This window comes from Dryobates pubescens, chromosome 42, assembly GCF_014839835.1.
Source record: "Dryobates pubescens isolate bDryPub1 chromosome 42, bDryPub1.pri, whole genome shotgun sequence".
Taxonomy (NCBI): domain Eukaryota; kingdom Metazoa; phylum Chordata; class Aves; order Piciformes; family Picidae; genus Dryobates; species Dryobates pubescens.
This window is the reverse complement of record NC_071653.1, coordinates 478,029-503,302: the sequence shown is the minus strand read 5'-3', so window position 1 is coordinate 503,302 and position 25,274 is coordinate 478,029. Positions and strand designations below refer to the sequence as shown.

At 51.2% G+C, this 25,274-nt stretch overlaps 2 protein-coding genes across 2 annotated transcripts in view; one reads left to right on the top strand and one right to left on the bottom strand.

Annotated features, from left to right (window-relative positions):
* Positions 1-25,274, top strand: part of LOC128899265 (zinc finger protein 91-like) — a 385,675-nt gene that overhangs the window by 214,663 nt on the left and 145,738 nt on the right.
* LOC128899252 (olfactory receptor 14A16-like) overlaps positions 1,429-25,274 on the bottom strand; it is a 131,998-nt gene continuing 108,152 nt past the window's right edge. The window contains exon 2 of the mRNA XM_054177634.1: positions 1,429-2,384. Within this exon, the coding sequence (XP_054033609.1) occupies positions 1,429-2,361 (933 nt within the window). The 5' untranslated portion in view covers positions 2,362-2,384. The remainder of the gene's footprint in view (positions 2,385-25,274) is intronic.

The window sequence follows — 25,274 nt, the reverse complement described above, 5'->3', positions numbered from 1 at the left end:
AGCTCTAGTTACAAGCAAACTAATATCTAGAGCTGTGAAATGCAAGCAATAGGTACAAAATACACAACAGATGAACAATATTTGATATGTACAATTTATAAACAGCACAGAAACTTCTCAGAACCCCCTGGATGGATCCAGGGCACAGTTCACCTCCTCCCCTACTCCCTTCCTCCTTCCTGTTCCTTCTCACAGGAGTCAAAACAGAGATCCCCTGGCAAGGCCATGAGAGTGGTGGGTTAAAAATTCCCCCCAACATGAAATTGCCAGAGCAGCTCAGCTGGGAGCAAATGAATCTGGTTTGCAATCAAAACCACAATCTACAATGAAATGCAACAAATATGTACAAAATATACAGTATTTACAGGTCTTTACAATTTAGAAACACCACAAGAACCCCTCTGGACACAAACCAGGGCAGGTAATAGCTTCCCCTTCCCTGCCCGCTCCCTAACCCCCTGGACACAAGGGGATGCGAGAAAGAGCAGGGAATTGTTTAGTTAGACTTAGGCAAAACAAAACAATGCAGCCAAGGTCAGCAAACAAAGCAGAAGCAAGTCAGTGTCTCCCAGAGCAAGGAAGCTGAAAAGAGGAAGAAAGGTTATGTATCTGAATTCTCTGTCTGTTATCTGTCCAAAGGATTGCTTAGAACTTACCATGATTTCCCTTCTTACACCCAACAGCAATTTATTTACATTCTACCACTTTCTGTTCAAGATCTGAGGAAAATTTTCTAGGCACAGCCTGAAGCTACCACAGAGAGAGAGAAGTTGCAAGCAGAAGTGAGAGAAGAAGAAAAGAGAAAGAACTGTTTATGCCTCTGCTCTCTGTGCCCATTAGTAGTCAACTTAATTCTACACACCTCATCATCCTTTTCCTTTCACAGCCAATGGTCATTTATTTTACTTTCAGTTCTTGCAGTCAGGGACTAGGCTGAAGTTCCCCCTCCAAACTGTACTGCTGCTCCAGGATGATTGACCTGAGGCAGCTTTCCCAGGCTCAGAGCCAGCAAACAGGTTTGGACCTGCTCCTGCTCTGCTGCTGCTCCACATCTCTCACAGGAGGCCTCTGTCTGCAGAACAGTTCTGCCTACCCCACCCCTGCACACTCACATGGTTTAGCTGCTCACTGCTGCCTTCATCTATGGGACACTCTCTTGGGCAATTGGGAGACTGTCCCTGAAGTTCCAGCAAAGTCTTGGAAGAAGAATTTGAGGCAAGGAAGTGTTACTGAAAGGCCTTTGATTTTGTTTAAACAAACAAGGAGCACAGCTCCTCTTTCACAAACCCTGGAAGAGAAAAGAAAAGAGAGAGGAGATGACAGCATCCTCACAAGCCAAAATCCCCCACCAGAAGCAAAAGGTATAGAAGCCAGACTGGGCCTGCACTGAGAAGCATCAGAACTGCTCTGCAGGAGAAGACAAAGAGTTTATTGCTTCTGAAAACACCCAGGGATCAGTTTGCTGAGGGCAGCCTTCAGCTCCTGGTTCCTCAGGCTGTAGATGAGAGGGTTCACTGCTGGAGAAACCAGCAAGTACAGAACTGCCATCACCAGATCCAGGGATGGGGAGGAGATGGAGGGGGGCTTCAGGTAGGCAAAGAAGCCAGTGGTGATAAATAGGGAGACCACAGCCAGGTGAGGCAGGCAGGTGGAAAAGGCTTTGTGGCGTCCCTGCTGAGAGGGGATCCTCAGCACTGCCCTGAAGATTTGCACATAGGACACCACAATGAACACAAAGCAAACAAAGAATAAAGAGGCACTGAGCACGATTAGCACAAGTTCCCTGAGGTAGGAGGTGGAGCAAGAGAGCTTGAGGATCTGGGGGATCTTACAGAAGAACTGCTCCACAGCATTGCCCTGGCAGAGGGGCAGGGAAAATGTATTGGCTGTGTGCAGCAGAGCTGTGAGAAAGCCACAGGCCCAGGCAGCTGCTGCCAGGAGGACACAAACTCTGCTGCCCAGGAGGGTCTCATAGTGCAGGGGTCTGCAGATGGCAGCGTAGCGATCGTAGGCCATGATGGTGAGGAGATAAAGCTCTGCTGAAAAGAAAACAACAATAAAAAAGACCTGAGCAGCACATCCTGCATAGGAGATGTCCCTGGTGTCCCAAAGGGAATTGGCCATGGATTTGAGGACAGTGGTGGAGATGTAGCCCAGGTCAATGAGGGCGAGATTGAAGAGGAAGAAGTACATGGGGGTGTGGAGGTGGTGGTCCCAGGCTATGGTGGTGATGATGAGACTGTTACCCAGCAGGGCTGCCAGGTAGGTGGCCAGGAAGAGCCAGAAGTGCAGGAGCTGCAGCTGCCTCGTGCCTGTGAATGCCAGCAGAAGGAAGTGGGTGATGGAGCTGCTGTTGGACATGGTCTGTCTCTGGGCATGGAGGACTGTTGGAAGAGCAGAAGACATCACAGAGGTTAGGACAGAATTCCTTCAGACAATTCTTTGGCTATTTCCCAGACAATCCTCTCACATTTACTTCTCCTTCTTTGCAGGAGCTTTGTGCACTCCAAGCTTCACAGCCTTGCAGGCACCCCAGCAGGAGGCAGCTGTCATGTCCTGTGTCTCTGATGGTGCAGATGGGAAGCTCTGCTCTGGAGCATCTCCTGCCCCTCTCTAGAAGAGAGAGATCCCAGAGGCTGTGGGATGTGGCAGCTTTACAAGCTCCACAAACTGCAAATCCATCCTCCTGCACCACAGACTCACCACACCCAGGGCTGGGAAGCTTTCTCCTCTTTGAGCTCTCAGCACCCAACCTGTCCTGGCTACCTTGAAGCTCTCTCTGCCTTCCTCATCTCCTTGAGATGCCCTGGCAGTGCCCACAGCCCTGCTGCCCTGTGCAGAGGAGCAGCTCCTGGGCAGAGCTGTCTCTCTGCAGTGCTGCCTGCTTGCCAGCAGCTCCCTCCAGCTCAGGAGCCTGGCCCAGCTCAGCAGCAGAGGACCAGCCCAAGGCATTTAATGACTCCTCTGGTGGCTTTGGTGTCGAGTCCATGAGTCTCAGAGACTGAGAGCAAGCTGAAGAAACCTCTCAGGAAGCCAAATGCAAACTGCCAACTTTGCTGGAGCCTTAATGGGACCATCACTGACAAAGCCTCCCCTGGGGCTTGTTAGAGCAGAAAAGCAGAAGCAAGGACTATAGGAAGACCAAGACAATATCAAGGTTGCTCTGATGCTGAGCAAAACTGGATGGGCTTGATCAAGCCAAAGGGCCAAGTCCTGGCCCCCAGCCCCTTGGAAGGGAGATCCTGTCCCTCAGACATGGCTCAGGGCTCTTCCTGGGGCAGTGGGATGTGAGGACGTGCAATGGCTGGAGCAGGTCTATGGTGTGACACTCCTGGGTGGGGCAGGGAGGCAATGAGGTCTTTGTGAATGAAGTTCAGCTACCTTCTGGTTGCAGAGACAATGGCCACAGCCATGGTGCTGAAGAGGTCATCTCTGATGAGGGTGTGGTGGTTTGAAAAGAAAGGCTCTGCTTTCCCTCCCCCACTGAGAAAGAGACCACGGCTAAACCCAGTCGGAGAAATGCGATTATATTTTACAAGGAAACAGATTAGATGCAACACAACAAATACAGGTATTTTACAGTATATACAGGAATATACAGCAAATGAACTCAACCAGAAACCAGACCCCCCACAGAGGGGGCTTCCCCCTGTGCCCCCTTCACCCCCCTACCTCCCTTCTCCCCCCAAAGAGGTAGAAGAAGAGACAAAAAGGGAGTTAGTACAGCAAGCGGAGGCCTATGCACAGGGAGTTAGTTCTTATCTTTTGGCAAGAAGCCCAGAAGCAGATCCAGCCGAGAGGGACAGTGAAGGAAGGAAGACTGAGAGAAAGTTCCCAACTCCCCTGGGTCCAATCTCTCCTCCCACAATCCTACCAATGAAATTCGTTTAGAATACCAAAATATTTTACAAACATTTAGCCAGTGTGCCCCTTCCTTAAAGGCACAGCGTCAAACGGCCACAGAGGGCTTTTAGCTTTGCCTCAGCCCTCAGTGGTCCCCACCACAGCCTGCACTATCAGAGTATCACAGCATCACAGTATCACTAAGGTTGGAAGAGACCTCGAGGATCATCGAGTCCAACCTGTCACCACAGACCTCACGACTAGACCATGGCACCAAGTGCCACATCCAATCCCCTCTTGAACACCCCCAGGCACGGTGACTCCACCACATCCCCAGGCAGCACATTGCAATGACGAACGACTCTCTCAGTAAAGAACCTTCTCCTCACCTACAGCCTAAACTTCCCCTGGTGCAGCTTGAGACTGTGTCCCCTTGTTCTGGTGCTGGTTGCTAGAGAGAAGAGACCAACCCCTTCCTGGCTACAACCACCCTTCAGGTAGTTGTAGAGAGCAATGAGTTCACCCTGAGCCTCGTCTTCTCCAGGCTAAACAATCCCAGCTCCCTCGGCCTCTCCTCACAGGGCTTGTGCTCAAGGCCTCTCCCCAGACTCCTTGCCCTTCTCTGGACACATTCAAGTGTCTCAATGTCCTTCCTAAACTGAGGGGCCCAGAACTGGACACAGGACTCAAGGTGTGGCCTAACCAATGCAGAGTACAGGGGCAGAATGACCTCCCTGCTCCTGCTGGCCACACTATTCCTAATGCAGGCCAGGATGCCATTGGCCTTCTTGGCCACCTGGGCACACTGCTGGCGCATGTTTAGGCGGCTGTCAATCAGCACCCCCAGGTCCCTCTCTGTCTGGCAGCTCTCAGCCACTCTGACCCCAACCTGTAGCTCTGCCTGGGGTTATTGTGGCCAAAGTGCAGCACCCGGCACTTGGACTTGTTAAATGCCATGCCATTAGACTCTGCCCATCTGTCCAGTCGGTCAAGGTCCCTCTGCAGAGCCTTTCCACCCTCTAACTGACTAACATCTGTTCCCAACTTGGTGTCATCTGCAAACTTGCTGATGACTGACTCAACCCCCTCATCCATATCATCAATGAAGATGTTAAAGAGGATGGGGCCCAGCACTGATCCCTGGGGCACACCACTGGTGCCTGGCTGCCAGCTGGATGTGGCACCATTCACCACCACTCTCTGGGCTCGGCCCTCCAGCCAGTTCCTAACCCAGCTCAGAGCGCTGCTGTCCAAGCCACGAGCTGACAGCTTAGCCAGCAGTTTACTGTGGGGGACGGTGTCAAAGGCCCTGATGAAGTCCAGGTAGACCACATCCACAGGCCTCCCCACGTCCACCAGATGGGTCACCTGATCATAGAAGGAGATCAGGCTGGAGAGGCAGGACCTGCCCTTCCTAAATCCATGTTGGCTGGACCCGAGCCCTTGGCCATCCTTCAGGTGCGCAGTTATTGCCGCCAGGATAATCGGCTCCATCACTTCTCCTGGCACTGAGGTCAGGCTGCCAGGCCTGGAGTTTCCAGGTTCCTCCGTCCAACCCTTCTTGTGGATGGGGACCACATTGGCCAGTTTCCAGTCATCTGGGACCTCTCCAGTGAGCCAGGACTGGAGGAAAATGATGGAGAGCGGCTTGGCAGCTCATCTGCCAGCTCTCTCAGCACCCTAGGGTGGATCCCATCCGGCCCCATGGACTTGTGAGTGTCCAAGTGGCTCAGCAGGTCCCGAACTAATTCCTCATGGATTTCCAGGGCATCACACTGCTCCCCGACCCCATTGCCCAGCTCAGGAGGCCACTGGTGCTGAACTCCTGCCTTGCTGTTAAACATTGAGGCAAAGAAGGCGTTCAGGACTTCAGCCTTTTCCTCGTCTTCAGTGTTCCCCCTCCAGCTCCAGTAAGGAGTGCAGGTTCTTCTTGCCCTTCTTTTTAGTGTTGATGTATTTGTAACAATGCTTTTTGTTGTCTTTCATAGAGGTGTTCAGCTTCAGTTCCAACTGGGCCTTTGCCTCTCTAATTTTATTCCTACATAATCTAACCACTTCCTTGAACATACCTGGAGAAGCCTTCCCCTCCTTCCAAAGGTGACACAGCCTCTTTTTTCCCCTTAAATCCTCTAGGAGCTGCTTGCTCACCCAGGCCCAGAGCCTTCCCCGCCGGCTCATCTTTCGGCACATGGGGACCGCCAGTTCCTGTGCCTTCAAGAGCTCCTGTTTGAAGTAGGTCCAACCCTCCTGGACCCCTCAGTTCTTGAGGGTTGGTACCCAGGGAACTTTACTAATAAGTTTCTTAAAGAGGCTGAAGTTTGCCCTCCTGCAGTCTAAGGTGAAGGTTCTGTTGGTGCTCCTCCCTATCTCCCTGCAGATTGAAAACTTCACTATCTGGTGGTCACTGCACCCTGGGCAGCCTCCCACGGTCACATCTCCCACCAGCCCTTCCCTATTGGAGAGCAGCAGGTCAAGCAGAGCCTGACCCCTGGTAGGCTCACTTAACAGCTGCATCAGGATCTGTCCTCCATTTGCTCCAGGAATCTTCTGGACTGCCTCCTCTCTGCTGAATTAAGTTCCCAGCAGATATCTGGCAGGTTGAAGTCACCCACAAGGACAAGATCTGATGATCTTGAGACAGCCTCGAGTTGCTTATAGAATGATTTGTCAACCTCCTCATCCTGGTTGGGTGGTCTATACCAGACTCCAACCAGGATGTCAGTTTTGTTAGGCCTCCCTCTGATTTTAACCCACAGGCTCTCAATCCCTTCATCCTCCACCTCAAGTTCTGTGGCAGAAAGTGACTCCCTAATATACAGAGTCACCCCTCCTCCTCTTCTCCCTCACCTTTCTATCCTAAAGAGCCTGTACCCCCCAGTATAGCACTCTAATCGTGTGTGTTGTCCCACCATGTTTCTGAGATGGTGACTACATCATAGTCACCCTGGTGGACCAGGACCTCCAGCTCCTCTTGCTTATTGCCCAGGCTGCCTGCATTGGTGTGCATGCACTGCAGCTGGGCTCCTGACCTCTCAACTGACCCTACCTTGTGCCCTACTCTTTCCTCTGCAGAGGGACCAATATCCTCACCCACCCCCTTCAGACCTAGTTTAAAGCCCTCCTAATGAGCCCTGCCAACTCTAGTGCTAGGACTCTCTTGCCCCTTCTAGATAAATGCACCCCATCAGGACCCAGCAGGTCGGTTGATGTAAAAGTTGCCCCATGATCAAAGAAGCTAAAGTTCCGCTGCTGGCACCATCCCCTGAGCCAATTGTTGATGGTGTGGGTTCTGTTCCTCTCAGTGTATTCCCCTGCCACTGAGGGAACTGAGCAGAACACCACTTGAGCTCCTGCCCCACCGATCAATTGTCCAAGGGCCCTGAACTCCTTCTTAATCGCCCTGGTGCCCTTCTTGTCAATCTCATCACTCCCAGCCTGTATTACCAGCAGAGGGTAATAGTCAGAGGGATGGATCAGCTTGGGGATTCGCCTTGCAAAGTCCCTTACCCTTACTTCTCCTTCTTTGCAGGAACTTTGTGCACTCCAAGCTTCACAGCCTTGCAGGCACCCCAGACTCTGCTCTGGAGCATCTCCTGCCCCTCTCTAGAAGAGAGAGATCCCAGAGGCTGTGGGATGTGGCAGCTTTACAAGCTCCACAAACTGCAAATCCATCCTCCTGCACCACAGAATCACCACACCCAGGGCTGGGAAGCTTTCTCCTCTTTGAGCTCTCAGCACCCAACCTGTCCTGGCTACCTTGAAGATCTCTCTGCCTTCCTCATCTCCTTGAGATGCCCTGGCAGTGCCCTCAGCCCTGTTGCCCCGTGCAGAGGAGCAGCTCCTGGGCAGAGCTGTCTCTCTGCAGTGCTGCCTGCTTGCCAGCAGCTCCCTCCAGCTCAGGAGCCTGGCCCAGCTCAGCAGCAGAGGACCAGCCCAAAGCTTTGGTGTCGAGTCCATGAGTCTCAGAGACTGAGAGCAAGCTGAAGAAACCTCTCAGGAAGCCAAATGCAAACTGCCAACTTTTCTGGAGCCTTAATAGGTCCCACTGAGGACCATCACTGACAAAGCCTCCCCAGGGGCTTGTTAGAGCAGAAAAGCAGAAGCAAGGACTATAGGAAGACCAAGACAATATCAAGGTTGCTCTGATGCTGAGCAAAACTGGATGGGCTTGACCAAGCCAAAGGGCCAAGTCCTGCCCCCCAGCCCCTTGGAAGGGAGATCCTGTCCCTCAGACATGGCTCAGGGCTCTTCCTGGGGCAGTGGGATGTGAGGATGTGCAATGGCTGGAGCAGGTCTATGGTGTAACACTGCTGGGTGGAGCAGGGAGGCAATGAGGTCTTTGTGAATGAAGTTCAGCTACCTTCTGGTTGCAGAGACAATGGCCACAGCCATGGTGATGAAGAGGTCATCTCTGATGAGGGCTTTCAGCCTTGCCAGTGCCCTCTGTGGTCCCCACCACAGCCTGCCCTGTGGTGTCCCATAGCTGCAGCTCTTCCTTTGAAGACACCCAGTCCTCTCTCCAAGTTCACCTCAATCTCTCATCCCCCTCACTGACATCTCTCCATCCTCCCTGCCTGTTCCTTGAAAGAGAAAGCCAAGGGCTGGGCCAGCCTCCCTCTGAGTGACCTCTTGTCCCACAGCACTGCCCTTGTGTGGTGAAGAGATTATCAGTTTATGAATATGAAATATTAATTATGACAATTAATTTTTATTGTTGCAAATTATTGATAAGTAATTAATCACTCTTTGATATACAGATTCTAGTGCACAGTTGTGAAATATCCCCCACAACTGGCTTAGTATTTACAATTTGAAACCAATTAGAATATTTGCAGAATTAATTTCCATTAACGGAACTAAGGCTGCCACCAGATGGAGACTTAACAAGATGCTGGCAGCTTAACTACAGAGCGATTGCAATGTGTCAGAGGCAATTTGAGCTGAAGCTTGAGCAAAACATATCGTGCATTAGACTGCATGTTAGTGAGTGCAAAGCATGTGAAAGATACACCCTCTCTCTCTTTGCAGCAAGGTTAGCTGCCAGGCTGCGGCAGGCTGCTGTCTCATGGGGCTGGCACCCTGGGAGTGGCACCCTGGGGCGGGTCCGTTCTGGGGAGAGCTCCCCCTGGCTGGTGGCTGTGGGGGCAGCTTCTTCTCCCACAGAGGACAGGGAGGGGATGAATGTAGACCTTTGTCAGTCAGCAGGCTCCCTTAGCAGGACTCCATCAGTTCCCTTGAAGCAGTGGGGAGCAGTCCTGTGGAGCTGGCTCGGCAGGGCTGGTAGGGCTGGTTCCTGGACTGGCTACCGGCAACTCCATACTGGGTGCAGGCTCTGCAGACCACATCCAACATCCTGCAAACAGAGCCAGCCTCTGCCTGACCCACTGTAATGGGTTGGGGCAGATCCCCTCCCCACCACAGGCAGAAATAACGACTCAGACAAACGGATTGCAAAAGTGATGAAAGTTTAAATAGGAAAAACAATAACAAACAACAATGAAAGTTTTACAGAGACCCACAAGCACCATGACAAAGAGAGAGATCCCAGAACATACCCAAAAACATCCCATCCCCACCTGGGGGTACACCCAAACCCCCCCCCCCAGGGCTCTTTCTTCCCCCCCCCCAACCCAGCCTTGGGCCTGAGCAGGCCCAAGGGAGGCGGCTCACGCCATGTTACCTAGGTAGCAGCAGGGGACGAAAGAGAAAGAGAAGACCCCGCATGGCCTTTTTATAGGGGTGCAGGGCATTATGGGAATGGAATACCTGGTCCCTGTGACCACCCCCTGGGCTGGGCCCACCCCTTGGGACCTCCCAGGTGTGGCCTGCGCAGTGGCATCTGGGCCAGCACCCAGCCTAAACCACCACAGACCACCCCTTATTCCATACCATAATCCCTGCACCCAGAACATATCATCAAATTAGAACTCTTCTTATGACATATCTAGCAACTGTCCATGTCTTCTTCTGGGCGTCCTTCCACACAGTCTCTCATCCAGGCTCAAGCATCAGTCCATTCCAGTTGTTCTTCCTCATATGATGGAACCTCCCAGCGACGCAGTCCTTCTCCTGCAGTGTGAATTCCTTGTGGACTCCTTGGGACACCCTGGTCACCTGGAAACACCTCACAACTTCTCAGCCAAGCCTTTATCTGCATTTACAGTTTCTCAGCGGCTTTTTCCACCCCTGGGGCAAGCCGGTCGGAGCAATCAGGCTCCACGACCGCTTTTTCCATCCCTCCAGGGAACCACAACCGACAGCTTCTGGCCAGTCCAAAGCTACACCAATGCACATCGCAGGCACATCGCCCCCCCACGGGGCGTTCACATACCGAGGCATCACCTCATCCGGTTCACAGCCCTCCCCCGGAGGGGGCGGCTGCAGCACAGCTCGCTGAGAAGAGAGGAGGCGGAGCCAGGTGCTCGGCGCCATTTTCGGAACACGTCCGAAAACACCAGGGAAAGATTTACAGCTGCCGCCGCCGCTTGAACGCGGCCCGGCCCGGCCCGCCCCCCGCCGTCTCTGTCGCCGCGATGCAGAGTCCGAGTCACCTCCAGCAGTCGCTTGCCCGCTCGCCGCGGGTGTCCGCTCCCGCAGCGGCCGCGGGCCGACCACGCTCTGCTTGCCGCTGCCCCTCCTCCGCTCCCTGCCGCTCCGCAGAGAACGAGGAGGAGGCAGGTCTCGCCTTCTTAGGCTACTCGAGCATTCTTAAGCTACCCTGGGCAGAAAGTCACAGAAAGAACCACCCCTCGCTGTTCCCAAGCAACAGGAGGGAATTCCATGCCATCGACCACGCACCAGCTATCCTTCTGCAGCCCACAGGAGTTCACACAGTCGCCCCGGTAACACAAAACCTGAGCCCCAACTTCCCAAACCCAAACCGACGCCCAGAACTAAATTTAAACTCTCCATCTTTTGCAATCCGAGCTGCAGTTGGCCCCACGTTGGTGCGCCAAAATGTAATGGGTTGGGGCAGATCCCCTCCCCACCACAGGCAGAAATAACGACTCAGACAAACGGATTGCAAAAGTGATGAAAGTTTAAATAGGAAAAACAATAACAAACAACAATGAAAGTTTTACAGAGACCCACAAGCACCATGACAAAGAGAGAGATCCCAGAACATACCCAAAAACATCCCATCCCCACCTGGGGGTACACCCAAACCCCCCCCCCCAGGGCTCTTTCTTCCCCCCCCCCAACCCAGCCTTGGGCCTGAGCAGGCCCAAGGGAGGCGGCTCACGCCATGTTACCTAGGTAGCAGCAGGGGACGAAAGAGAAAGAGAAGACCCCGCATGGCCTTTTTATAGGGGTGCAGGGCATTATGGGAATGGAATACCTGGTCCCTGTGACCACCCCCTGGGCTGGGCCCACCCCTTGGGACCTCCCAGGTGTGGCCTGCGCAGTGGCATCTGGGCCAGCACCCAGCCTAAACCACCACACCCACGCTGAGCAAGGGAACCGCGGTAGCCCTGTGTGCACCGCTCATCCCCGACAGCTACAGCCCCGCAATGAGGACATCGCTCTGTCCGGCCGGCAGCTGTCCTGGACAAGCCCCATGAGCTGCAGAGGGAGTTGCCCCTCTGCCTCTCTGAGGAGCCATTTTGCTGTGCCCTGCAAACCCCTGGCAGCAAGGCTTTTCCCCGAGCAGGAAGATCTTTCTTAGGCAATGTGCCCCACGGACTAAGTTGCAAATACCTCCAAACGTTTCCTCTGGAAGGCACCAGGGACTTTTAGTCTGGCAAAAGCAGCAGCCACGTGGCACAGCCCTCCACATGCTTGGCACTATTTTGGCTTTCCTTATCACAGCACATCTGTGGCATAATTTCTGGGTTGCAAATTCCAACACCCTTAGGTCATCAGTAAACCAAATATTTTCTCATAAAGTTTCTGTTAAGGTTTGTGCCAAGCCGCTCTGCTTCGCTCACTTGCCGGTCCCCGGCCAGGCCTCTCTTTGCAAACTGAGTTCTGTTTCTAAATTTTCTAAATTTTCTAGTTTGTTTAAACTGCTCAAATTGATGACATATAAATACATTCTGTAGAGATGGTCCTTCCAGCTGAGTACTTCTACCTGTAAATATTAACTGGAAATAATTTTTGGCATAGTTTGTACATAAATCAATTATATTAAAACAGGAATTGCTATCTGGGCCTCTCATTCATAACTATAATATTTATAACAAACTTGAAGCCATTTTGTCTTGTCCCATCACTTGTTCCATTGGGGAAGAACCAACCCCACCTCACTCCAATCTTCTTTCAGGTTGAGGTGTCCCTTCAGCCTCTTCTCCAGGCAGAACCACCCCAGCTCCTTCAGCTGCTTCTCACAGGACTTGAGGTGGCCTCTGCTTCTTGGGATGGGGCTGGACTGTGGTGAGCTCATTTTGATGAGGAATTAATTCATTACTCATACCACAGGTGCCAATAGGTAGTGCTTTATTTCATATGAAGGGCAGAAAAGGCTACACCATAGCTCTGCAAGGCACCAACCCCAAAGCAAGGCACAACCCCAGGAGTTACCCAGTGAACCCGAGAGCAGAGCCTGATCCCAAGCACAGCGCAGCTGACTCAGCCTAAACACCCTATAAGAAACACTGCAGTGCCGAGGGTCGTGACGTGGAGGAGCTGACTGCAGCTGACCGCAGCTGAGTGTCTCCCATCCAGGCAGGTGTCCTCCAGAGACCAAATCTTGTCTGGCTGGATCAGAGCCAATGGCAGCTGCCCAGTAGTGATATTCAGCTTTTTAAGGGTCCTGCATTCTGCAATGTGGGGCCAGGATGAAACAGGAGGCTGGGACTTGGAGCCATCCAAGTCATGCTAAGGGAGCCCACTGACCGGCAAAGGTCTATGTTCATCCCCTCCCCACCCCCCGCAGAAGAAGAAGCTGACCCCATCCCCACCATCCAGTGGGACCCTGCCCAGAACAGACTTGCCCCAGGATGTGAGGAATTAGATGGGATGTGCTGTATGAATCTTAGTGACTCTAGATACACAAACTAGTAAACACCTTAGAGAAGTTAGCACATCAAGTGCAGGTGGACAATAGTTGGAACCCCTTGGAGCCTTACAGTGGGGTTGGCTGTGGCTTCCAAAGTGTCTTTTAGGCCTCTGCCTTGTTAGTTTTATCTCCTTATGCTTCATCTGTTTTCTACCTTGTGTCTTTGCTTGTGTGCAAGGTGTGATTGCCAAAGCTATTAAGTCTTTTAGCACTAGAGTTGTGCGTTATCGGCCACTGGTTATTTCTAATTATGTGGTGAAAAGCAGCAAGGAAGAATTAATTGGAGTTTGATTAGAAGTACCCAGCTGCCAAGGCCTGCCTGGGAATAATTGGTGTTGGTGCCCAGCTGCCTGGGGGCGTCTGGGAATGCTGTGTTTGACCTGCAGCTCCCAGGTGCACAACAAGAGTAGTGGACAACATGGATCTGTAGGCCCTTTGTTTATGAAGCTGAGCAGGGATGGGAATGTACTGAATGTGTTGACCTCCTGAGCTGACCGCAAAAGACCATCAAGCTCTCACTTGGCTGCTAACAGACCTGAGGGAGATGAAGATGAGGAAGGCTATTGCTGGGCAGGGGGCGTGCGACCCCCTGAGTGGGCTGTGCACATGAGCAGTAGGGTGAGAAGATACATAACACAATTGTGAAATATGGGAGGGGCTTTGGCTCCAAGCCTCAGCCTCCTGCGGTGTCCTGGCCTCACTTTGCAGGATGTGGGACCCTTAAAAAACTGAAGATCGCAACAGCGACGAAGATCTGTGCAAGCAGAGTATAGAGAAAGGCAAACGACTCCGTTTATTCCAGCAAGCAACTCATATTTGTATCTGTGTTGTCAGTGTGGCTGTGTGTGATTGGTTAATAAACTCCTCAAGATAGTTACTGGCTAGTGACATCACTGCTATAGTTACTTGTTAAGGAAGTCCTGGTGGTCTCCTATCTCATCCTCCAACATTCAGTCCAGGGACTTTCCAGATTCTCATGGGAACACAGTGATGTTTTCAATATGGAACTCCTCACCAGAGCTCTTCAGAAGGTCCACAGATTCATCACAGTCCCCCACAGGCACCTGCCATTTGCTCCGATCCAGCCAGACAAGATTTGGTCTCTGGGGGACGCCTGCCTGGATGGGAGACGCTCAGCCTGGATGGGAGACGCTCAGCTGCGGTCAGCTCCAGTCAACTCCTCCACGTCACGATCCTCGGCAGTGTTTCTTATAGGGTGTTTAGGCTGAGTCATCTGCGCTGTGCTTGGGATCAGGCTCTGCTCTCAGGTTCACTGGGTAACTCCTGGGGTTGTGCCTTGCTTTGGGGTTGGTGCCTTGCAGCGCTATGGTGTAGCCTTTTCTGCCCTTCATGTGAAATAAAGCCCTACCTGTTGGCACCTGTGGTATGAGTAATGAATTAATTCCTCATCAAAAAGAGCTCACCACAGTCCAGCCCCACCCCAAGAACCAGAGGGGTTCTTGGCCACCTCATGTCCTGTGAGGAGCAGCTGAAGGAGCTGGGGTGGTTCTGCCTGGAGAAGAGGCTGAAGGGACACCTCAACCTGAAAGGAAGTTGGAGTGAGATGGTTATTAGGGTTAAGTTTTCCAGGGCCTTGGGTTTACTGCTTTGGGTTATTAGGGTTGGGGTTATTAGGCTTAGGGGTTCAAGGGTCATAGGGTCAGGGCTTGGGGTTACACTTGTTGCTATTATGGTTATGGTTTCAAGGGCCTTGGGCTTAGGGCTAGGGGTTATTAGGGTTAGGGTATCCGGGGCATTTGTGTTTTGGCTTCGAGTTATTAGGGTTAGGGTATCCAGGGCCTTGGGGTTACGGCTTGTGGTTTGGGTTGGGGTTATTAGGATGAGTGTTTCCAGGGCCTAAAGGTTACAGCTTGGGTTTATTAGGGTTAGGTTTTTCAAGGCCTTGGTTTTATGACTTTGGGTTATTAAGGTTGGGTTTTCCAGAGACTTGGAGTTAGGAGTTGGGGTTTGGGTTTGTGTTATGAGGTTTAGGCTTTCCAGGGCCTCAGTGTTAGGGTTGAGGTTTCCAGGAACTTTGGGTTAGTCTTGGTGGTAGGGTTGGGGTTGTTAGGGTTTCCAGGGTTTTAGGCTTAGGGCTTGTTGTTGTTAGGGTTGGGGTTATTAGGGATAGGGTTTCTAGGGCCTTGCACTGCCTGAAATCCCTGACAGGAAGGGTCTAGGCCGGAACCACTTTCCTAGGCTAAAGAAGCCCAAGTCCCTCAGCTTCTCCAACCCAGCCCTAGCAGATCTCCTCTGGGCTGTTCCACTTCTTCCCCATTCTTCCAGTCTGGAGAACCACACACCCAGACATCAGGAATCCAGACGTGGCCACACCAGTGTTGAGTCCAGGGAGAGGACAACTCCTTGCCTGGGTGGCCACACTCCTCCTGCCACAGCCCAGCTGCAGTTGGCCTTTTTCACTGTATGCAGAGTTTGCTCCATCCAAGGGCATTGGGAATGGTTCCTGTCAGAGGCTGTGGTGTCTTTCTGACTGGGACAGGACAGAGGAGAACCTCCAGCTCCAAATCAACAGGGAAGCAGTTTGTACTGGGATGGGGCCCAGTCTGTCTGGGAGAGGGTAAGGGGACACAGATTTTACTGGGAGGAGTCCAAGCCTTGTGGTCAAAGGGCCTCAGCTGTTGTAGCCTTTACAGGTAGTGGGCACAATCTGTACTGGGAAGGAGTCCTGTTATAGTTGTTATTCATAGCCAATAATTAGCAGAAAAATTATTAACATTTAAATAACTTTATTAACCAAAAATCCCATTAAAAATATTAATAAAATATTCAAATCTCTCCCAAGCAGGAACATCACAGTGCCAGAGCATCACAGTGCCATAGTGTCACAGTGCCAGAACATCACAGTACCAGAGCACCACAGTGCCCGAGAGTCGCAGTGCCAGAGTATCACAGTGCCAGAGAGTCACAGTGCCAGAAAGTCACAGTGCCATAGTGTCACAATGCCATAGCATCACAAGTGCCAGAGCGTCATAGTACCAGAGCATCACAGTGCCAGAGAGTCGCAGTGCCAGAGACTTGCAGTGCCATAGTGTCACAATGCCATAGCACTCTAAGAACCTCCTAGACTGCCGCCTCTCTGCTGTGTTGAGATCCCAGCAGATATCAGGCAGGTTGAAGTCGCCCCTGAGAACAAGGTCAGGCAATGTTGAGACAGCCTTAAGCTGCCTATAGAATGCTTCATCAACATCTTCCTCCTGGTTGGTTGGTCTATAACAGACTCCAAACAGGATGTCTGCCCTGTCGGTCTTCCCTCTAATTCTTGCCCACAAGCATTCAACCCGATTGTCCCTAATCTCCATCTCAATGGCATCTAGTGCCTCCCTGATGCACAGGGCCACCCCTCCACCCCTTCTTCCTTGCCTGTCTCTCCTGAAGAGCCTGTAGCCATCAATTGCAGGAGGTCCAACCATCCTGGACCCTTCAGTTGTTAGGGCCGCTGCCCAGGGTACTTTCCAAATAAGTAGCTTCTGAGGCATCAAGAGATTCCCTAATGTAGAGGGCCACCCCTCCTCCTCTTCTCCCTCACCTGTCTCTCCTAAAGAGACCATAGAGTCACAGTGCCAGAGCTTCACAGTGCCATAGGGTCACAGAGCCAGATCATCACAGTGCCAGAGCATCACAGTACCACAGCATCACAATTCCTGGCATCACCATACCAGGGAATCAAAGTGTTAGAGAGTAACCATAGTGTCACAGTACCATAGCATCACAGTGAGAGAGTTTCACAATACCACATCATCACAATGTCACAGTACCAGAGTGTCACAATGTTAGAGAGTCACAATGCGAGACCAACAGAGTATCTTAGTCTCACAGTACCATAGTGTCAGAGTGCCATAGTGTCACAGTGCCATAACATCACAGTGCCAGAGCGTCACAGTATCAGAGCGTTACAATGCCAGAGAATCACAGTGCCAGAGCATCACAGTACCATTCTATCACAGTGCCAAAGAGACACAGTGCCATAACATCACAAGGCCAGAGCATCACAGTATCAGAGCCAGACGATTCCAGTGCATCACTGTATCATAGTCTCATAGCAGCAGAGCATCACAATGCCAGAGCACCACAGTACCATAGCACTACAATATATGAGAATGGCCTGTCCCCCAAAGGTAAGAAGATTCTGGGGAGGGAACTGGCAGCTCTCATTGACAGGGCTTTAAACTAGTTTCAAAGGGGGAAGGGGCTGAAACTAGTCCCCTCAGGCAAGAGTCCGGGGGCGATAAGCTAGGGTCAGAGGCCAAACCAGCAGCCCATCTGAGGTGCCTGTACACTAATGCACGAAGCATGGGTAACAAACAAGAGGAGCTGGAAGCCCTGTTGCAGCAGGAAAGTTATGATGTAGTTGCCATCACAGAGACGTGGTGGGACGACTCACATGATTGGACCTCCTGCAATTGATGGCTACAGGCTCTTTAGGAGAGACAGGCAAGGAGGAAGGGGTGGAGGGGTGGCCCTGTACATCAGGGAGGCACTAGATGCCATTGAGATGGAGATTAGGGACGATTGGGTTGAATGCTTGTGGGTGAGAATTAGAGGGAAGACCGGTAGGGCAGACATCCTGGTTGGAGTATGTTATAGACCACCCAACCAGGAGGAAGATGTTGATGAAGCATTCTATAGGCAGCTTAAGGCTGTCTCAAGATCTCCTGACCTTGTCCTCATGGGCGACTTCAACCTGCCTGACATCTGCTGGGATCTCAACACAGCAGAGAGGAGACAGTGTAGGAGGTTCTTAGAGTGCATGGAGGACAGCTTCTTATCCCAGGTGGTGCGCAAGCCTACTAGGGGCAAGACTATGCTTGACCTCCTCTTCACCAACAGGGAAGGGCTGGTGGGTGATGTGGTGGTTGGAGGGCGTTTAGGGGCCAGCAACCACGAGATAATTGAATTCTCGGTATTCGGTCAAGCTAAGAGGTGCAGCAAGAAGACCTCCACTCTGGACTTCTGGAGGGCAAACTTCAGGTTGCTCAAGTAAATAATTCAGAGGGTTCCTTGGGAAAAAGCCCTTAAAAATAAAGGGCTCCAGGAGGACAGTACCAGAACATGACAATGCCGGAGCGTCACAGTACCATAACATCACAGTACAAGAGTGTGACAGTACCAGAATGTCAGAATGCCAGAGTATCACACAGCATCAAAACTCCAGAGCATCAGAGAACCATAGCATCATAGCATCACAATGTTGTAGCATCACACTGCCAGAGCGTGACAGTGCCACAGCATCACATTGCCAGAGCATCACAGTTCCATACATCACAATGCCATAACATCATAGTACCACAACATCACAGTGTTAGGTAGTCACAATTCCAGAGCATCACAGTGCCAGTGCATCATGGTGCCAGAGTGACGTAGAGCCCAGAGCATCACAGTGCCAGAGTGTCACAATGACAGAGTATCACAGCACGAGAGAGTCACTAATGCCAGAGCATCACAGAGCTGGAGCATCACAGTAACATAGCATCACAGTGCCAGGGCATCACAGTACCTTAGTGTCATAGTTCTAAATAGTCACAGAGCCAAAGCATCACAGTGACAGAACATCACTGTACCACAGTGTCACAGTGCCAGAGCGTCACAGTATCAGAGTATCACAATGCCAGTATATCACAGTATCAAAGTGTCACAGTATTAGAGTATCACAATGCCAGAGCATCACAGTGCCAAAGCATCACATTGCCAGAGCATTACAGTTCCCTACCTCACAATGCCAGAACATCACAGTGCCAGAGCATCACAGTGCAATAGTGTCACAGTGCCAGTGCATCACAGTGCCACACTGTCACTGTACCGGAGAATCACAGCACCATACCATCACAGTGCGAGAGCCTCACAGTGCCATAGCACCACAATAGAGTAACTTCACAGAAGCAGAGTATCACAATACCAGAGCATCACGGTACCATACACCACAGTGTCAGTACACTACAGTACCAGAGTGTCTCAGTACAATAGCATCACAGAAGCATAGCTTCACAATGCCAGTACACCATAGTACCAGATCATCGCAGTGCCAGAGGGTGAGAGTGCCGGAGCGTGACAGTGCCATAGCATCACAGTGCCACAGTGTCACAGTACCAGTACATCACAATGCCAGAGTGTCACAGTACCATATCTTCACAATGCCAGAACCGCACAGTACCACAGCACCACAATGCCAGAGCATCACAGTGCCAGGGCAACACAGTGTTACAGAGTCACAATGCCAGAGTGTCACAGTACCATACTGTAACAGTGCCAGTGCCACAGTACCGTAGCGTCACACTGCCAGTGTCACCATGCCACAGAGTCAGAGCATCACGGTGTCATAGTGTCATAGTACCAGAATGTCACAATGCCAGAGCATCACAGTGTTAGAGAGTCACAATGCCAATATACCACAGTGCCAGAGCATCATAGTGCCAGATCATCACAGTGCCAGAGCATCACAGTGCCAGTGTCAGAGTGCCAGTGCATCACAGAACCAAAGTGTCACAGTGTTAGTAAGGCACAAGGCCAGAGCATCTCTGTGCCAGTGTCACAGTGCCACAGCGTCACAGTGTGAGGGAGTCACAGTGCCAGTGTCACAGTACCAGTGTCTCAGTACCATAGCATCACAGTGTCAGAGCATCATAGTACCGTAGTCTCATAGTACGTGTGTCAAAATGCCAGAGCATCACAGTACAGGAGTGTCACAGTACCAGACCATCACAATTGCAGAGTACCACAGCAACACTGTGCCAGAGCATCAAAGTTCCAGAGTCTCAATGCCAGAGCATCACAGTACCAGTGCATCACAATGTCAGAGCGTCACAGTACTGTAGTCTCATACTGCCAGAGTGTCACCATGCCACAGTATCACAGTACAAGACCATCACAGTACCAGACCGTCATAACTGTAGCGCATCACAGGACCATAGCATCAAAATGCCAGAGCATCACAGTACAATAGTGTCATAGTACCTCAACGTCCGAATGTCAAAGCATCACAGTACCAGAGCACCACAGTACCAGAGCATCATTGTGTTAGTGAGTCACAATGCCACAGCACCACAGTCCCATAGTGTCATAGTACCAGAGCATCACAGTACCAGAGTGCCACAATGCCATAGCATCACAGAGCCAGACCATCACAATGCTACAGCATCACAGTTGCAGAATGTCACAGTGCCAGAACATCAGAGAGCCAGAGCATCACAGTGCCAGGGCAACACAGTGTTACAGAGTCACAATGCCAGACCTTAACAGTGCCACAGCTCCACAGTATCATAGCGCCACACTGCCAGAGTGTCACAATGCCACAACATCACAGTGCCATAGTGTCATAGTATCAGAACATCACAATGCCAGAGAATCATTGTGTTAGAGAGTCATAATGCCAATACACCACATTGCCCATTGTCCATTGGAATGGGCTACCCGAGGAGGTGGTGGAGTCACCATCTCTGGAGATGTTCAGGAGGATACTCAATAGGGTGCTTGGTTGCATGGTTTAGTTGATTAGGTGGTGTTGGATGATAGGTTGGACACAATGATCTTGAAGGTCTCTTCCATCCTGGTCTATTCTATTCTATTCTATTCTATTCTATTGTATTCTATTCTATTCTACTCTATTTGTGGTGGTTTAGGCTGGGTGCTGGCCCAGATGCCACTGCGCAGGCCACACCTGGGAGGTTCCAAGGGGTGGGCCCAGCCCAGGGGGTGGTCAGAGGGAACCAGGTATTCCATTCCCATAATGCCCTGCTCCCCTATAAAAAGTCCGTGCGGGGTCTTCACTTCCTCTTTTGTCCCCTGCTGCTGCCTAGGTAAAATGGCGTGAGCTGCCTCCCTTGGGCCTGCTCAGGCCCAAGGCTGGGTTTGGGGGGTGGGGGAAGAGCCCTGGGGGGGTTTGGGTGTACCCCCAGGTGGGGATGGGATGTTCTTGGGTATGTTCTGGGATCTCTCTCTTTGTCATGGTGCGTGTGGGTCTCTGTAAAACTTTCATTGTTGTTTGTTATTGTTTTCCTATTTAAACTTTCCATCACTTTTGCAATCCGTTTGCTTGAGTCGTTACTTCTGCCTGTGGTGGGGAGGGGATCTGCCCCAACCCATTACATTATTCTATTCTATTCTGTTCTGTTCTGTTCTATTCTATTCTATTCTATTCCATTCCATTCCATTCCATTCCATTCCATTCCATTCCATTCTATTCTATTCATTACCAGAGCATCTCAGTACCATAGCACCACTATGCCAGAGCATCACAGTACCAAAGCATGACAATGCCATAGCATCACAGTACGAGATTGTCAGTGTCAGTGAGTCACAATGCCACAGCATCACACAACCAGAGGGTCACATCAACAGTGTCACAGTGTTAGTGAGTCACAGTGCCAGAGTGCCACAGTGCCGGAGCGTCACAGTGCCGGAGCGTGGCTACCTGCTTCTCTGCAATGTGGTCAGGCCTAACCCTTCTCCCTGCTACCTCCACACCTCTTCAAAGAGACTGGTTTTATAATCTTTTTTTTTCTCCCACCATCCTTGTCCCTTGCCCTTGTGAGCCTTACCTGTTATTGCTATATATATATATATATATATATATTGTTTAAAGAAAATTCTTAACCTCTCTACTTCCAGGCTGACTCCAAATTATTTCGTGGTGGATTTGCTCCTTCCCTTTCTTTTTCCTCTCTACTGGGAAGGAGGAGGGGGGTGCAGGGGAGGGATTCTCAGCCTTGGCCCCATCTGACCTCTTAAGTCCCAGTTAAGGCTCAAACCACCACAATTTTTGGTGCTCCAACGTGGGGCTTGGAAATGAATATTCTCTTTGGAAAGTAATACTCTGTCTGAAAGAAAGGGATTGTAAGTAGAGATGTCAGTCTTGAAGAATCTGATGTTCCGAGCTTTTGCATGGGTGTTTGGCTGGATCTTCTGGACCCATATCTACAAACTGATGACTTACCATGTGGTGTGCTTCATGATAGAGATACTGCTCAAATGGATAAAAACTTTAGCAATGCAGCTGGGCATGGACCCCCTGAATTCTCTGAATTTTACTGGCAGTGGTAACTTCTCTAACATAGGAAATTTTCCTGAAGCAAGCTACAAAACCTATGGTGTAGCTAAAAATGTCTGTGATGGAAAATTGCCTTACATTGCAATATGCTCCATATGCTTAAACATAATCCTTATAGGGGCATTTGCTGTGACCGTGTTGGGTGGGGGAAGAGCTGACCGATGAAGAGCTCTTTGCAGAGGGATAAGGCAATCCTTTGTAAGCTCTAATGACTGGGGGCATGTCTGCATTGCAAGTACTCTGTAAACACAAAGAGGGAGGGGTTGGGTAGTGAGTGTGCCAGATCTCAGCCTGAGCTCCAGGCAGAAGGGTTTGCCCCACCACCAGCAGTTTCACATTTAACCCCTGATGCTCCTGCCAATGCAGTTTCTCTAGCACCGGTGCCCACACGCAGGAAAAGAAGTCAAAAATCATCTCCAAGCACAGATGCTGAGGAAGGCAACGTCGGCAGGGCCTAGCACCTCACAGAACCCAGCAGTGGATGAAGATGAGTCAGATCAGCAAACAATAACTGTTACATCTATACCCGGAAAGGAATTAAGGCAAACTCATCTGGATTATGCAAGGAAACAGGGTGAGAAAATACTAAGCTGGGCCCTGAGATACTGGGATGAAGGGGTGGACACAGTGGACCTGGATAAGAGGGATGTGAAGCTCTTAGGCTCCCTGACTTGTGATGCTGGTCTGGACAAAGAGTTCCCCAGACTCAATGGAACACACACTCTCTGGGCCCAGATCCTCAATGCCACCAAGAGTCGGGACCACTCAAGAGACAACCTGCCCTGGACCCAGTTAGATGGACAACTATGGAACAGGGCATTCGGTATCTGAGACAGATGGCTGTGCTGGAAATAATTTATGGGGATGGTCAGCTTCCCTCAGTCCCAAATGAGGTGCCTGTGAGATGGCCCTTCATAAAGAAACTCACCCAGGGTGCCCCTCAAAAACATGCTCACACATTTGGAGGGATCCTCCTGACTGGACAGGATGGAAATCCTAAAACTGTCTGTGAGTTTGCCAGTGATTTAAGGGAATATGAGGACAGCGTAAATCAGAACCCCCTGATCTCAGCCATAGAAACTATGGCTAAAGACATTGTCAAAGAGCTTAAGGCCTCCATGTGTGAACTGAAAAAGGGGAGCGATGCCTCCTTTGCCCCTTCCCCTTCAGAATGGGTCCAGGTTTCAGCAATCAGGAATAAGTGACCTTCCCCTAGGAGATCACCTCAAGCCAATCAGGGGTGTCAAGGGGGTCTCTGTGGAGGATCCTCTGTGACCATGGAGAGGACATGGACACCTGGCATGGCCAACCCACCTATGCCCTCTGGGACAGAGTGTAGGTACTGCAAAGTGGCCACACTGGCGATAACTCATCCAGGAGAAGGGCTGCCCCAGTTTCACAGAGTGGTTCTTCTCACTCAAGAGACCCTTCCCCTAGTAACACAGGACCCTGTGACAAGTGTGGACATCACCACCAGCATTAGAGGTGCCCTACCCCCAGCCAGGTGGAGGCCAGGGACAACAGAGTATACTGGGATGTGTATGTGAAATAGCCTGGCACTTCAGAAGCCCTGAAGTACCCAGCTCTGGTGGACACAGGTGCCCAATGCACCTTGATACCTGACTGTACTGCAGGCTGAGATAAGCCTGACCAGGAATGAATGGGGAAAGCACAACATAGTGACTGGTCCAGATGCACCTTGCATTTCTGCTGGAGGAATGCTTCAAGGAGCCTAGGAGGCACAAGTGGGCATTTGGGGTGGCAGCTGTAGAGACTGCAGGCAAAGAAAAGCTGTCCACCACGTCTGAGCTGTCAGATGAGCCCTCTGTAGTGGGCAGCCATAAGAGGCAGGATTTGAAGTTCCCTCTTGCCTCTCGCATAGTACATCGCAGGCAATTCAGGACCAACAGAGGCTCTCTGCATCCCATACACCAACTGATTCGACGACTGGAGAGCCAGAAGGTGATCAGCAAGGCTCACTCCTCCTTCAACAGCCCAATACGGCCAGTGAGGAAGGCAAATGGGGAATGGAGACTGACTGTGGACTACTGTGGCCTGAATGAAGTGACTCCTCCGATCAGCGCTGCCGTTCCGGGCATGCTGGAGCTGCAGTACAAGCTGGAATTGAAGGCGGCCAAGTGGTATGCCACAAGTGACATTGCTAATGCCTTTCTCTCCATCCCCATTGCAGAAGAATGCAGGCCACAGTTTGCTTTCACCTGGAGGGGAGTACAGTACCAATGGAATGGGTTGCCTCAGGGCTGGGTCCATAGCTCAACCATCTGCCATGAGGTGATCCAGACTGCCTTAGAGAAAGGTGGAGCCCCTGATCATCTGCAGTTACTTGATGACATCATTGTATGGGGTGAGACAGCAGAGGAAGTTTACCACAAGGGTAAGAGGATAATCAATATCCTCTTGGAGGCTGGCTTTGCAATCAAGAGAAGTAAGGTGAGATGGCCTGCCAGAGAGACCCAGTTCCTGGGTGTTTGATGACAGGATGGCCATTGCCACATCCCTCAGGAGGTGGTGAACATAGTAGCCACTATGGTGCAACCCATTAGTAAGAAAAGGACACAGTCCTTTTTGGGGCATGTGGGTTTCTGGAAAATGCACATTCCTGGGTACAGTCAAATGGTGAAACCTCCCTTCCACGTAACAAGGAAGAAAAATGATTTTGTGTGGGCACCTGAGCAGCAGGTAGCATTTGGCCCGATAAAACAAGAGGTCGTCCAGGCTATGGCTCTGGGACCTGTTTGAACTGGACCAGAGATCAAGAATGTGCTGTACACTGGGACCAGTGAGAATGGTCCTACGTGGAGCTTGTGGCAGAAGGCTCCTGGTGAATCCAGGGGCAGGCCCCTAGGTTTCTGGAGTAAGGGGTACAAAGGCTTCAAGGCCAACTACACTGTGACAGAGAAGGAAATCCTAGCTGCCTATGAGGGTGTCTGGGCTGCCTCTGAAGTAATGGGGACAGAGTCACCTCTATTTCTAGCTCCAAGGCATCCAGTCCTGACCTGGATGTTCATAGGGAGAGGCTCAACCCCACATCATGCCACCGATGCCACCTGCAGTAAGTGGATGGCCCTGATAACTCAGCGAGCTGGGATGGGGAGCTTCGAACGCCCTGGCAGAGTGGAAGTGATCCCCAACTGGCCAGAGGGTGCTGACTTGCCTAGTTTGAACTGGCCTCCTAGCAGGATGTCTGCTCCTGACAGCTGAAACTTTTGTCTGTTCAGAGAAGGAAGGAGTCATCTCATCCCACTTTGCCAGTTTGGATATGGAGCTTTTAAATTCCTCCTTCAGCTTTTTCACACAACTCTTCATCTCTCCAGGCAGAGCTTCATTGGCTGAGACCAAAGAAACACGTGT